Here is a 13,404-nt window from a genome sequence, read left to right as displayed (position 1 = left end):
CAGCCGAAGCCACAGATCCTATTAGGAGAATGAGCATGGAAATAAACTACTCATGTGTATTTCTTCTTCTCATTTACTGCAAGAGGTGATCATGTTGAGGATGAAGTACTAAGACTGTAACGAGCACGAGGGCAAGTTTCCCTGGAAGCATTTTGCTGCTGCTGGATGGAAACTGCAAAAAGACACATATCACATGTCACTGACACTTCTCAGTTGACCTGTGTGGGTCTGAGGAGGTTTTCACGAGTCCTGGAGAGGCTGATTTCCACAGACCCTTGAGCAGAGTTTTTTATTTATGGTGGCATTTGGAGCACAGTTGTAATTAACAGCATCAAGAATGGCTGTGTTCCATTTGCTTGTCCAGTAACTCGTGCCAGTGTGCAAGCAAGCACAAACCCAGGGTCCCGGGTCAGGATGAACTAAATGGTTATTAATTAATGTCGGTAATTAAGTGCGTTGTTTTGTGAAAAATAGGTTAAGACGATTTCACACAACAGCAGCGAGAAAACAGCTGGATCATCTTTTTGATTTCATATTTAAAAGCCTCCAACCTGCATTGATTTAATTTGGAGCCGGTGCAATCAGCTGCTAACAAAGTAATTAATAACTGTAATTAATAGTTCTTTTGGTAGTTTTACTCGTGTTGAGGGAAACGAACACAGGATGTTGCATCTTGTGAAGCTGATTAGACAAATTGTAATTTGTGACGGACAAATATAATGTGATTGATTGATGTGCAGACAACACACAACACCCTGGTCAGCCATCAGGTTTGGAACCATGAGCCTATTTGTTGTGAGGCAACGGTGCTAACCGCTGCACCACAGTCACACCTACATGTGAAAGGTTTGATACGCTCATATGGCAAACTGTGGTGAGCAGCAGTAAACCTGAGGTGCTAGGAGGTGAATTCTTGAACGTTGCAGACGTCCTGGCCGATCACCTCCCATCTCTGAGTGTCGTCCTCTGGTTCCTCTGCAGTGTGAAGTACTGAACCTTTAAAGAATGAGCTTGTTGAGTGGAAAATGTGTTGAATAGATGTTCTTCACGTACGTTACATTTCTCTTTCGGCCCTGGAGATGTTCAGTAGTGTTCTGTCATCACATCTCGTCCTTTCAGTGCTAAATGTCAAGTCTACCTCATCTGAGGCTGTGATGGTGCACGCAAACACAATCATTAACATCATCCACATGGACCAAGGTGACATCATGGTGCTTTTGGATGCAGAGTTAAACCCTGACCCGTCACTTCTCCTCTGAGGTGGCGCTGTAATATTCCACATCCACCTGGTTCAGTGCTGACACGCCGCTGGCAGCCAGGGCATTGTGTGAAAGTCAGCAGGGACGTTCCCTCACAACCACTTTTTTCCTCACGCTTGTAAAAGTCACATTCACTAACAGGAGCAGTGCCGTCTCAAGAGCTCCGGTACATGACGGTGCACATGAACAGCTGTGTGTGTGTGTGTGTGTGTGTGTGTGTGTGTGTTTGTGTGTGTATGTGTGTGTGTGTGTGAGACACAAAGAGTGTGTGACAGCTTGTGACGGTTTTTCTAAGAGTGTGAACTCAGCAGAACTATTTCCTCAGCTCCTCTTTTCACCCTGGAATAATCAATAGCGGGAGCTGGGCTCGGTTGGCACGTCGCCAACAGATAGATCAACATTGCATTACAGACGAGGCCTGTCGCCAGCCTGCGGGGGAGCTGCCGAGTCAAACACACTTCATCTTCCTCTCCTATTCCCTTTAGTCACCGCCACGGTCTGTCTTCATCTGCTCGTCCTGTCGTCCACCTCCCTCCCTTCAAAGCAGAGAGCCTTCCACTTGCATCCCTCGTGCAGACCTGTGCAGACGCCTCAACTTTTTGTTTCTGAAGCTGAGGCGTTAATGTGTGTAAATAGGATCCAGACAGTACGGATGCTGTGTCTGTGTCGTAAGGCCGGCTGCTTCATTTGTATTAATATTTCAGTTCCACAGTGGGCTGCACCTCGACGCGCTGCATGTAGATCAATTATGTAACAGAAGGGGAGCGGAGCACGGAACAGTCATTTCCACTTCGTCTCAATGTCACTGCGTCTTCATCTGTTTGATGCTTGTTTTGGTGAAAGATTGAGAGAGAGAGAGGATGTGTTGATGAGGTGTGTGTGTGTGTGTCTGTGTGTGTGTGTGTGTGTGTGTGTGTGTGTGTGTGTATGTCTGTGTGTGTGTGTGTGTGTGTGTGTGTGTGGTTATCATAGGGAATAGTCTTCATTATGAGGACAAAAACAATTAATGCTATGAACTTATATGAGCGTTCCTAGTCTTGATAACCAGTCAAAGCACTTTATAGTATAGTTTGCCATTGACCCATTCACACACACATTCATACAGTGCATCTATGTGCAGGACTTTCTCTGAGGGGCGATCTCAGGGTTCAGTATCTTGCCTAAGGGCACTTGGGCATGCTGGATGGGGAAGACTGGGATTTAAACCTTCTGATTAAAGGACGACCGCTCTACCCCATCAGCCACAGCCCCCAGTACGTAAATCATAACATTTGAAGGTGTTTTCAGGTTTACTTTAGGTTTAGGCTGAGGTTTGGGTTTGGCAGGTGTAAGTCACTGTAATGTCTCTTGAAGTCATGGAGACTGTGTGTGTGTATGTGTGTGTGTGTGTGTGTGTCTATCTATAGCTAGTTATGTGGTTTGGTTCAATACAATCATTGTGATGACATTTTGGTCCGTCCTCACAAATCTAAAGGATAGATTGAGGGTTAAGACTTGGTTTAGGAGTTAGGGTTCTAATTAGGGTTAGGCATTCGGTTGGGATGGTTAAGATTAGGGTAAGGGGCTAGGGACTGCATTCTGCCATTGAGTGTCCTCTCAACAATAGAAAGACAAGTGTGTGAGTGTGTGCGTGTTTCTCTGTGTGTGTACTGTACTGGGGGTTGGGTGGGATTACCCCAGAGTGTTTTTTAATGACACATTGGTCAGCGTGAAATTACCTTACAGAAACGTATGTGTGCGTGTGTGTGCTTTTGTGTGTGTGTGTGTGAATCCCTGCCACAAAACAACAGAGTCCAGATGTCCCTTGAAAGTTTTTTATTTAACAGCATGTGAATGAACTGACGATGAGTCATGTTGCAGGAGCATTCGATTGTAACCTGGCTCCAATAAATATGATTAATATAGAGAGACACCGACAATGGACGACTCACAAGGAAACAAGATGTAACATCTGCGGTTATCTTCACACAGGAAAACAGAAAGAATGGTTGTGACAAACAAGTTTTGATTACATCTTCAAACTTCTTTAACAATCCTGTATGTTGGAATGAATTCCCTGTGTGTGAACAACACCCTCATTCAGAGTGGAATTCCCCTTTAAGGCGTCCACGAGCATCTGGATGTGAAGCCTGATTCAAATGGTCTAAGGGGTGGATTGCTGATCTGGGGCTTCTGAGGTCTTCCCAGCTCTAATGAATGAGATGGTCAAGAGAACCTGGCAGGAGCTTCCAGATCAGCACAGAGAAGATTGAAAACTGCAGGTTCTCTGGCCGGTTCCCTGATATTACACTGTAATGGACTTTTGTTGTGCAAAAAAAAAAACAGATCGAAAAACCTTTCAGATTATAAAGGCTATGAATATATACATTTATATATATATATATTTAGTGATTGATTAGATTTCTAATCGGTGGCGGTGTGGCCTAGGGGGTAGAGTGGTCGTTCCCCAACAAGAAGGTTGCCGGTTCAAGCCCCACTCTTCCACATCTGCATGCCGAAGTGTCCTTGGCAAGATACTGAACCCCTAAATCGCCCCTCATAAATGTTAAGTGTATTAATATGCTAATATACTAATGTAATTTCTAAATATATCATCAGATTATTGATACAGGGCTTGATTCGGATTAAACCTTTCATCTCCTTCTTCACAGATCATTTTTTAGATCGACAAGCTCCTGTCATTTCGTTACATCCTTCACCAATAAACTTTTGTCGTACTCGAAAAATACAATAGAAAAATTTAAATAAAACTAATTAGATTTTTTTAGCTGAAATAGATATTTGTCATGCAGCAACTGGTGTTTGCAGAACAATAGAGCGTAAGAGCCAGTTAGTCCCGATGATCTTATTCATGAACTAAAAACATTCTGTACTCGCCCCCAAAAAGTGAAGCCAATGCATTTCTGCTTGACCAGCTGACTCCTCATCAAGCTCAACTGGCTCCCAGTAGAATAAGGATACGTGGGGCCGTCCATCCCCTGACCCACACCTCTTAGCCCTATGCTCTTCCTCGGCTATATATATGGTTTCAACACCTCATGAGTCACACAATGCACCGTTTATCATTGAAGGTGCAGCAGACATGTGTAATTGTCAGGTTTGGTTAAAGTTGCAGCCGAGAGCGCTTCAAACCATTACAACCACAGGCAAAATCAAGGCTGGGTGTGGTCTGTGACTGAAACACCCTTTGTCGGCTTTACTTACTATTTAAGATTTCAAATGGTCTGAATTACTGATGATTTACACATTTTTCACCGACTGGACCAAACAGATAAAAGCTAGCCTTACGTTTTATTTAGACATTTAAAGCAGCGGCTAACTGGCTCCTTCATCCCAGGATTAACCCATGATACATATCAACCTATTCATCCCAACGTGTACATCTCCCCATCTTCACACATTTAAATCTTATATTCAAAGCTATATTCACCCCTATCACCGATCACTGTTTGTTTAGTGCCAACAGTCCTAGATCTTGGTGATGAGGTGGCTGACGAGCCTCTCCAGGTCCTTGGCTCGATGCCGGGTGGTCTCCAGCACCTCCTTGTGGTTTGCCTTCTCATGGCTGTCATAATCTGTCACCGTCATGTTGGTGACGAGGGACAGACCCAGGACACGCAGGCCGCAATGACGAGCCACCACCACCTCGGGGACTGTACTCATACCTGGAGGAGAAGAGATAAATATTAAAACCCCTTTAAAAAACTGTGATTTGTAATTATTACACTTCCATTAAACGTTAAACTTGACGTATTATAGCGATTATTCTTTAAAAATATATTTCTCTCCATCGTCGTAAGCCACAACATGAGAGAGACTGACAGCTGCATCATTTTTCATGTCTCTGAGGAGTTTGTTCTGTCTGTTTGATCTGCAGAAAAGTGATTTTATTCTTGGTTTCTCAGTTGAATGTAAACAGCCTGAGCCTGAATATCACTGAGATCATGGGCAGTAAGCTGTAACACAAATATCTGTATTCAAACTTCCATTCAGACTTTCTCTCGCCCCTTTAACTTGACTCTCCTTATCTTTAGCTCATCATCAGGCGTGTCACGTAAGGTGCCACCTGTGCAACGTGAATTAAAACTGCACCTTCAAATGGACCTTCTGAAAACAGGTTATAGAGGATGAGCCTGAATGTCCTTAGACTACACCTCTGTGTTCATAAAGCAAGCAACTCTATTGATTAACGCACATAATGTCGAGTCATGGTGGCTTGGCTAGTTGCAGTTTCTATCTCAGAGGGTGATACTGCAGATACAAAGCACATTCTCGAATCCTCCAGAATGCATTATCTGCTCTCATCTGAATAATATATTCATGTTTGTTTGCACAGCTCGTCTCTTTTTGCAGATGCACCATTAAGAGGCTTTCCCACAACATATCAGTATCCCTCTGTGTGAGCAGCAGGGAGCTGTACTCACCAACAGTGTCAGCCCCCATCATCCGCAGAGCTCTGCACTCTGCAATGGTCTCATATGACGGTCCAGCCACCATGCAGTAAACTCCCTCCTGCAGGAAACTGTCGCAGCCCTGCTCCGCTGCTGTTTGCTTGGCCAGAGCCATCAAGTCTCGGTCATATGCATCCGACATGCAAGGGAAACGATCTCCAAACCTGGAGTCACAAGACAGAAAGAAATATGATACAGGAAAGAGTAACTTTCACTCTCATGTTCCTGCCTTTGTGTGTCTGTGCTGCACCTCTCATCGTTGCGGCCACAGAGCGGGTTCTGTCCTGCAAAGCCCGGCATGTTGATGTGATCCTTGATGAGCATGATGTCTCCCACGCTGTAGTTGGTGTTGAGTCCCCCGCACGCATTCGTCACAATCATGGTTTCCACACCCAGCAGTTTGAAGACTCGGACCGGGAACGTCACCTGCAGAGACAAACAATGTTCTTCTTTTACCGTCTTGAATCGTATCAGAGGAGAAACCAGGTTTTTAAAAGTCAGAAAGGGATGTGTTTCTATGCAAACCTTTATAAATGGCTGATGAATGAACGCTACTACTTGACACCGCAGCCACATTTGAAAATAGTTTTTTTCCTATTTCACGTCTGTGTAAAAGTCTTTAGCTTGTTGGAGCAGAAATGTTTTCAAGTACCCAGCTTTCTTGATAAGGTCAGTGCCGTCATTTTGAAACATGGGATAGTTTGATTTAAATTAGAGTTCCATGATATTGATCTTTAGTAGCCGATGCTGATATCAATGTACGACAATAAAACAATTCTAATTTAATTTATATATATTAAAAAACTGTTTTGTCAGTGATTCCTAAGATGTCGTTATGAAAGAAATGTAAGTGATGCTAGTTTACAGCTCAAACATAAGAATCAAAAGAAAACATAAATACAACCAAATATAGACAACTGGAATCAAGAAATACTTTTTTTATGTAAAATATAAACACAGATTAACAGCTTACTAAAATTTTCCAAAAAGCATGACCACATATTTTGCACTTAACCTGTAAAAATATATTTTTTACTCGTGAAAGACACATTTTTCTCCAATGTTATTGGTCACTTCTCTGTTCAGGGTTTGATTTTTCCTAGAGACCTCATTGATCACAACTTCAGAGTCAAGACACTTTGGGTTCATCTTAGTTTATGTCGATGTTTCAACTGGAAATATTTTATATATATCACATGTCCAAAGTCATAACTGGAAACCAGAGGCTCATAATGCATCCGTCCTTCTGTATTACTGCTTGTATAAAACTGTATTTTATGATTCAGTGGAATTATATGGATGATTTAAGTGGAGGTGGCACATCGTAGCTGGTGATTAAACCAGGAGGCCGTGTCTCCATGGGCCAAAGGCCGTCGGCCATCCTGATGCATGGACAGGTTACCTCACTGTCACATGATCATTCAACACACTTTGTAAATTGTTAGCCAGAGTTGTGCAACACACAATGGTCTGTCAAGCGCCAGTCAAAAAAACAGAGGAAGACACATTTTATACAACTTGATGTGATAAAATGACAAACCTGAGGATTAATGTGTCTCTTGGAGAAGTTTACTCTGAAAAGTTTTATCTAATGATTTGAGAAATGTTGAATTTAAACATCAATTTGTTGCATTTACCAAAACTGTATCTACAGCTAGTCTGGAACTGAAAGTTCCTAAAAGTAATGAGACACAAAATCAATTGAGTCTCGCAAAGAGGCTCCTGCTGTGACAAGAATAATCAAGTGAGTGTGTGTTCACCTCCACAGTTTAAAGATTAGGCCTCCGCCCACAGACGCTGGGAATACTTTTCTCAAAGTGATTGACAAAGTCAGAGTTTAAACTTCCAGCTGCACTTCACTTATCCTGGATACAATATCAGCCACGTCAGCAAGGTTTGGAAACGCAGCGGGACGTTGGCCGGGGAAAAATTCAGGGAGAAAGACGCTCATAAGGGAATGTGATGAATGACAAAGGCCGAAATCTAAAATAATGTTTTAACAATCCATCAAGCACTGTTTGAGTAAATCTGCTGACTTGTCTCATGTGTACAGATAAGTTAGATTCATCCCTCGGTTTCCTTACCTTCATCCCTGAATTTCACTTAATCTGTGAAATAATTCAACTTGTTCAACTCCATGACGTCAAAATCAAAATAGGTAATGTTTTGTTCTTTTGTTTGTTTCGTTTTTTGGCAGTTGCTAATCGGCAAAAGTCAGCGTCATCTCTGAAGTTGATTCACGCTCCGTCCTTCGTATCAGTGACTGACACCTTCCACAGAAAGTCCTTGGACCAAACCAGAGACATTTACTCATCTGTTTCTAAATGTGGAAATGTTCTGCAGCTCACGTGGATGATTAACAAACCTCACAGGCTGGTTTCCTGCTCAGGTACATCCTCAACACTCTCCTGTTATTTCACAAACCTAATCCTTTCCATTATCGACTAGAAATTCAGATATACTGACTGTGGATGTGATCACAGGTAAACTCCAGCTTAAACTGCTCTGTATACTTTGGGGCCTGTATTGTCTCTGTGACCTTTGTTTAGTTGTAATTATATAAGTTTGCATGTTTCTTCTGCGCCTGTGCAGCTTTTCTCTGGGATCTCCACACGATCCAAAAACCTGCAGATTGGTGTCAGGTTACAGGGAGACTCTAAATAGCTTTTTCTCTTTTGACCGATGACACAGGCTTTAGTCATTTACCATTTCAGTTTAAAAGCTCAGAGGTGTACCCAGCGGCGTCGAACACTTCATACATTACATGCTGCTGCTCACAGTTTGCATGGCGTAGCCCTCGTAGAAGTGGAAGCGCCCCTGCATACAGACGCACTCGTGGCCCTGCAGGCTCCCGAACACCAGCTTCCCGGCATGACCTGGCACTGCAAGATCCCATCGACAGTATGAGCTGGTGCAAAGTGTGTCAAAACAATGATCATTGCCCTTGTTGATGAAATGCAACGGACCGGGATGACCTACCGGTGCTGACGGGGAAATGAGGGATCTTCTCATAACTTAAGACAGTCTTGTTTTGCAGCAGGTCAGCCAGACCCCCCAGGCCGGAGCCACAGATGATGGCCACCTTCGGACGCTGCTCTGTGTGGTCCCTCAGCCAGTCTGCTGTCTCTTTGTACTCCTCATAACTATATCTGAAAAGAGCAAAATGTTGCTTAACTATAGCTCTGATGTCATCTTTGTCTTTACCCAGAAAACCTCACAGTGTGAATTCATTGTGTGTTTGACAGAATATGTTTGGGCGAGTTCATCAGCAGAGGGCTGTTTTGAATTTTTATAAACATAAAGTATGTAGAAGTTATAAAATAGAAAAACATACGTATCAACAGCAATATAAAGAAGATTTACATTATTATGTAAAAGTGTCAAAACTAGAAAATAAAATCAACAGATAATAAGAAGAAGAGTTGATTGACAGGCAGAGAACATTCAGGTTCAGCTGTTGTTTTAACAAATGGGAAATAGTTGAGCTTCGTCCAACAGGAAAAGTGAGTTTGGTTTTTGAACGGGAGATGACACAACTCTAGTTTATACATAACTGGTTTAACTGGAATATCCTGATGACAAATGGAGTTCATCTCCAAACAAGATATGATGAGTTACTAACATAACAGATCAGCTGAGGGTGTTTCCATTTGTTTTCTTTTTTAACTCAAGATCAAATACAAGGTCAATATTTCATGATAGTAGGAATGTTTGTTTTGTATGTTTTTACCTTCGGACCGGGTGGAGTCAAAATTATTAACTTTTAATTGTGCATAATATTAAAAGAAACAACAAACTGTCTGAATGACAATGATTCATTAAACACAAACTAGAATGACATTCACTTAAGCATACACTCCACCAAGACCCAACAGCAACCAAGTTGCATCAATTGCGCACACTAATATATCTCATATAGTTTGTTTTCAACAAACATACAAAGCAACACACCAACAGACGCGTGATGAATAGGAGGCGTATTTCTGTTTTCTATCAAATCCGAGGGGCTCGTGTCATTCTGCAGTACAGACGGTGGTTCTCATTACCAGTCTGTCAGTTGCAGACATTGTTCTTCAACCTGAAGAATTACTACAGGTGGTCATGGCAGCGCTGCACACAAACCCAAACACACACACACACATTTATTTTCTTAATGAGGTACATTAAGTGAACTGATATCTTCGGGGTCTGTGAACCCTGGTGCAGCTTGATTGAATTTAAGGAGACTTTGTTCTGTCATTCTAGTTGTTGCTTGAATGTGCAATAAAATGAGTGAATGTAACTTTCATCATAAAAGGCTTGAAAGTTATTATAACCTGATAATGACATGGAAGGAACCCAACATTCAAGTCCGTATAATCCAACATTTGTGTAGAATATTCAGAGCATCGTGCGTGTGGTTGGTCAGTTAGACGGTTGTGTATCTAACCCAACTGGTTCATTTGAAAACAGTATTCAGAGTATAGGCTGTGTGAGAGGCAAACAGGCAGTTAAAAGCAAATACCTTTAGGTGAAGTGTGTTTAATCTTTGTATCATCTGCCTCCTGAATATTCATACTTGTTCTGTCTTTACATACTGTCATTGCTCACAATTCACTACAGCACAAGACAGGAGTGATCGGAACCTTGAGTTAAAGAGCTGATGATGAAACAGCCAAGCCCAGGTCCAATCTCTCTGTTGGTCGGTTGGTTTGTTCGTAGGAAGATCGTAGGAAGACCTACAAACAAACCAACCAGCACAACTCGGGCTGTTGGGCGCTGGTGCAGTAAGCGCCCAACCGAGAGTTATTTTAGTTTTATAGTTATACACAAATAAACTCATGTATGAAGGTGAAAACATACAAAACAAGCATTCCTACATAATGAAATATGTCTCTAGCTTGAATCAAATAAGAGAACCAGATGGCAGCACCCTGCAGCTGATTGGTTACGAGCATCTACTGATCATATCTTGTTGTTTGGACTTTTTTTTTAAACTCTATTTATCATCACACACTCAAGAGCACACAGCAGTTTATGACCTGTTGCACTTATGTTGACCTTAAGAGCCGGCTGTCACTTCACGACTCCACAAACATACAGTATCTTGCAGCACACTTGCAGCAGCTCGACTGGTTTTTAACCAACCTAAATTCACTCACACTACTCCGCTCCTCCGCTTCCTGCACTGGTTACCAGTGGCTGCTCGCATCCGGTTCAAAACACTAGTACTTGCGTACCATAATGTGAACGGATCCGGTCCAGTCTACATCCAGGACATGGTCAAACGTTACACCCCAGCACGTTCACTCCGCTCTGCTTCGGCTAATCGGCTCGTTGCTCCCTCACTGCGAGCTAAACACTCGTCCTGGCTCCTAGATGGTGGAATGAGCTCCCAATTGACATCCGGACATCAGCAAGTTTACACATCTTCCGCCGAAAACTAAAAACCTCTTCCGACTATAACTTGAATAAAAAAACTTTGAATAAAAAAATGTGACCAACAACTTTTGGAAACTAACACTTTAGTAGCACTTAAATGGCACTTACTTATAGCACTTTGTAGTTTTGCTTTATTTGGAAGAAACTGTACTTTCTTGATTCTTGTCGTCCTTGGTATGTACCCTCGGGGTTGAATGCACTTTTTGTAAGTCGCTTTGGATAAAAGCGTCAGCTAAATGAAATGTAATGTAATCTTACTTTACTTAACTTTTTATTTATGTATAAGCGACTAACACTTATTCATATGAGCACAATAGTTGATATACATGTACCAGAGTCTGCAGTCCCTGGCATGTTGAGGGTAAAAAGAGAACAGACAAACTTACAGCCATGTAATAATTACATTTTGATGTATTTTGATGTTTATAGCCCGGGCTCATCTTCTGTCGTTTGTGTTCAAGCTATATTTCTGTGCCACAATAAAGAATGTTGAATTCTGCTTTGCTATTTCCCTCACAGTGACAATTGGACTAATACTGATGCAGGTCACACACTCAGCAGCCTGCGACGTTATGTAACAGGAAGTGATCCCCTCCTCCCCTCCTCCCCCCTCCCTCCCTCCCACCCCTCCTCCCTCCGGCTCTTTGAGGCCGGGGAGCTGTCCACGGTGCTGCCGGAACTTAGTATTCAGCGGCCGGCTGAGGAGACGGGCAGGAGCCGGACTCCCCTCCTCCCGGATCAGAGCCTCTCAGTTGGGCGGACACATGACAACACGTCCCCGGAGGAACAAAACAAACTAAAACCAAAGACACACACGCGCGTGTTGAGCAGCCCGAGCTGTTGCTAAGCAGAAGCAGAAACACAGGAACGACCTGTTGACTGACATTATCTTTAAAGGAAGGAATTCAACGTGCGTGGCTGCGCAGAGCTGTGCATCCCACCTGATGAGGTCAGAGAGGTGTAATCCTTAGAATAAAGCCTCATAATAAAGCGTCTTCTCTCATCGGATAGAACAACACGCACGATGTCAGTTTCACCATCTGGTCTGTTCTGATCCTGCGGGTCTCACCTGCCGCTTGAGCAGGACGGAGCCTCCATAGCCTCCAGACGATGAGCGGGACCGTGCGTGGATCAGACCCGGGTTCGTGTCGCAGCTTGACGGGATCTTCTGCTAGGAAGGTGACGGAGGATGGAGACTGCCGAGGTCACGCTGCACGCTGACGTCAGCGCGCACCGGGGAGAGGGGGGGGGGCGGGGCCTCCGCAGGAGGCTAAATCCAGTTTTCCAGCAGAATGAGCTGCTCGCTGAGGCGTGCACGGACACACGCGCACACGCACCCGCGCGCACAGACACATACAGACAGACGAAGACAGAGGAAGGAAGGAAAAGATTAACTCTGAAACTTCTGCACGACATTGGAGAATAAAGGACAACATGACTGTACACGTCACATACACATAATACTAAATACTTCAATGCAAACAGATAATGCCTTAAGCAAAGCAACTAGTTCATCTAGTTCACCTCTCTCTCTCACTCTCTCCCTCTCTCACATACAAACACACACACAAATGATCACTCTCACGCAGGCACACAGGCTGTGCAACAATAAAAAATGCTGACACATGGATTGGATGGAGAGAATGAAAGTGACAAGAGAAAAGATAAAACCATAATCGAGTATGGCCGTATTGAAAGCTGCAATTACAAGTTGTAGAAAACAGATAGAAAACTATTAACTAACACTTTTTTCTATAAAATATTTAAAACTGTTAAAAGTCTAACAAGAGGACAAATTGAAATAAGATGAGACATTGCAGAGTATAAAACATTCCTGCCCTGCTTTCATGCTCACTGGGCTTTCAAATCCAGTTCTGTAGACCCACTTGCGCTCTAATGACCTTATAATCACAACCTGCTGGACAGACACACACACACACAAACACACACACACACACACACACACACACACACACCCACACTCTCTCGCTCTCACACACACACACACACATACAGGGAGAGAACCAATGTGAGACTTGTTAGAAATGTGAGCAAGTAGGGACATTTTTTCTTAATCTCTGTCTGCGGGTCATGTTGATGTTTCAGTAGCAGACCGTTAGAATGTGTGCGACTTACTTTCTCTCTCATGATTTATTAGATATGTTTATTTGAACTTGGTTTGGACACAAGAGTACAATTTAAAACAGTAATGTTTTAAATTGATTAAAACAGTAATGTTTTAAATTGTACATCAGTAAACATTCTAGATGTAT

At 42.9% G+C, this 13,404-nt stretch overlaps 1 protein-coding gene across 1 annotated transcript; it reads right to left on the bottom strand.

The window, feature by feature from the left end:
- Positions 1–3,059: 3,059 nt before the first annotated feature.
- Positions 3,060–12,360, bottom strand: pnp6 (purine nucleoside phosphorylase 6). Its single transcript, XM_062388999.1, has 6 exons — positions 12,201–12,360; positions 8,690–8,859; positions 8,489–8,592; positions 5,961–6,136; positions 5,684–5,874; positions 3,060–4,924 (listed from the first exon to the last, which is right to left on the bottom strand). Exons 1-6 carry the CDS (start codon positions 12,227–12,229, stop codon positions 4,728–4,730), a joined length of 867 nt encoding a protein of 288 aa, XP_062244983.1. The 5' UTR covers positions 12,230–12,360; the 3' UTR covers positions 3,060–4,727.
- Positions 12,361–13,404: the final 1,044 nt, after the last annotated feature.

This window comes from Platichthys flesus, chromosome 6, assembly GCF_949316205.1.
Source record: "Platichthys flesus chromosome 6, fPlaFle2.1, whole genome shotgun sequence".
Lineage (NCBI taxonomy): Eukaryota > Metazoa > Chordata > Actinopteri > Pleuronectiformes > Pleuronectidae > Platichthys > Platichthys flesus.
Note: the sequence above shows the minus strand (reverse complement) of the source record. Positions and strands in the feature narration are given on the sequence as shown.

What these genes read in the sequence shown, in the direction of transcription:
- pnp6 (XM_062388999.1), bottom strand. Translation starts at nt 12,229, where the DNA reads ATGGAGGCTCCGTCCTGCTCAAGCGGCAG. An exon ending in CCGTCCTGCTCAAGCGGCAG is followed by an intron (nt 8,860 to 12,200) that starts GTGAGACCCGCA and finishes TGCTCTTTTCAG; the next exon opens with ATATAGTTATGAGGAGTACA. An exon ending in GATGGGGGCTGACACTGTTG is followed by an intron (nt 4,925 to 5,683) that starts GTGAGTACAGCT and finishes CTTCTCCTCCAG; the next exon opens with GTATGAGTACAGTCCCCGAG.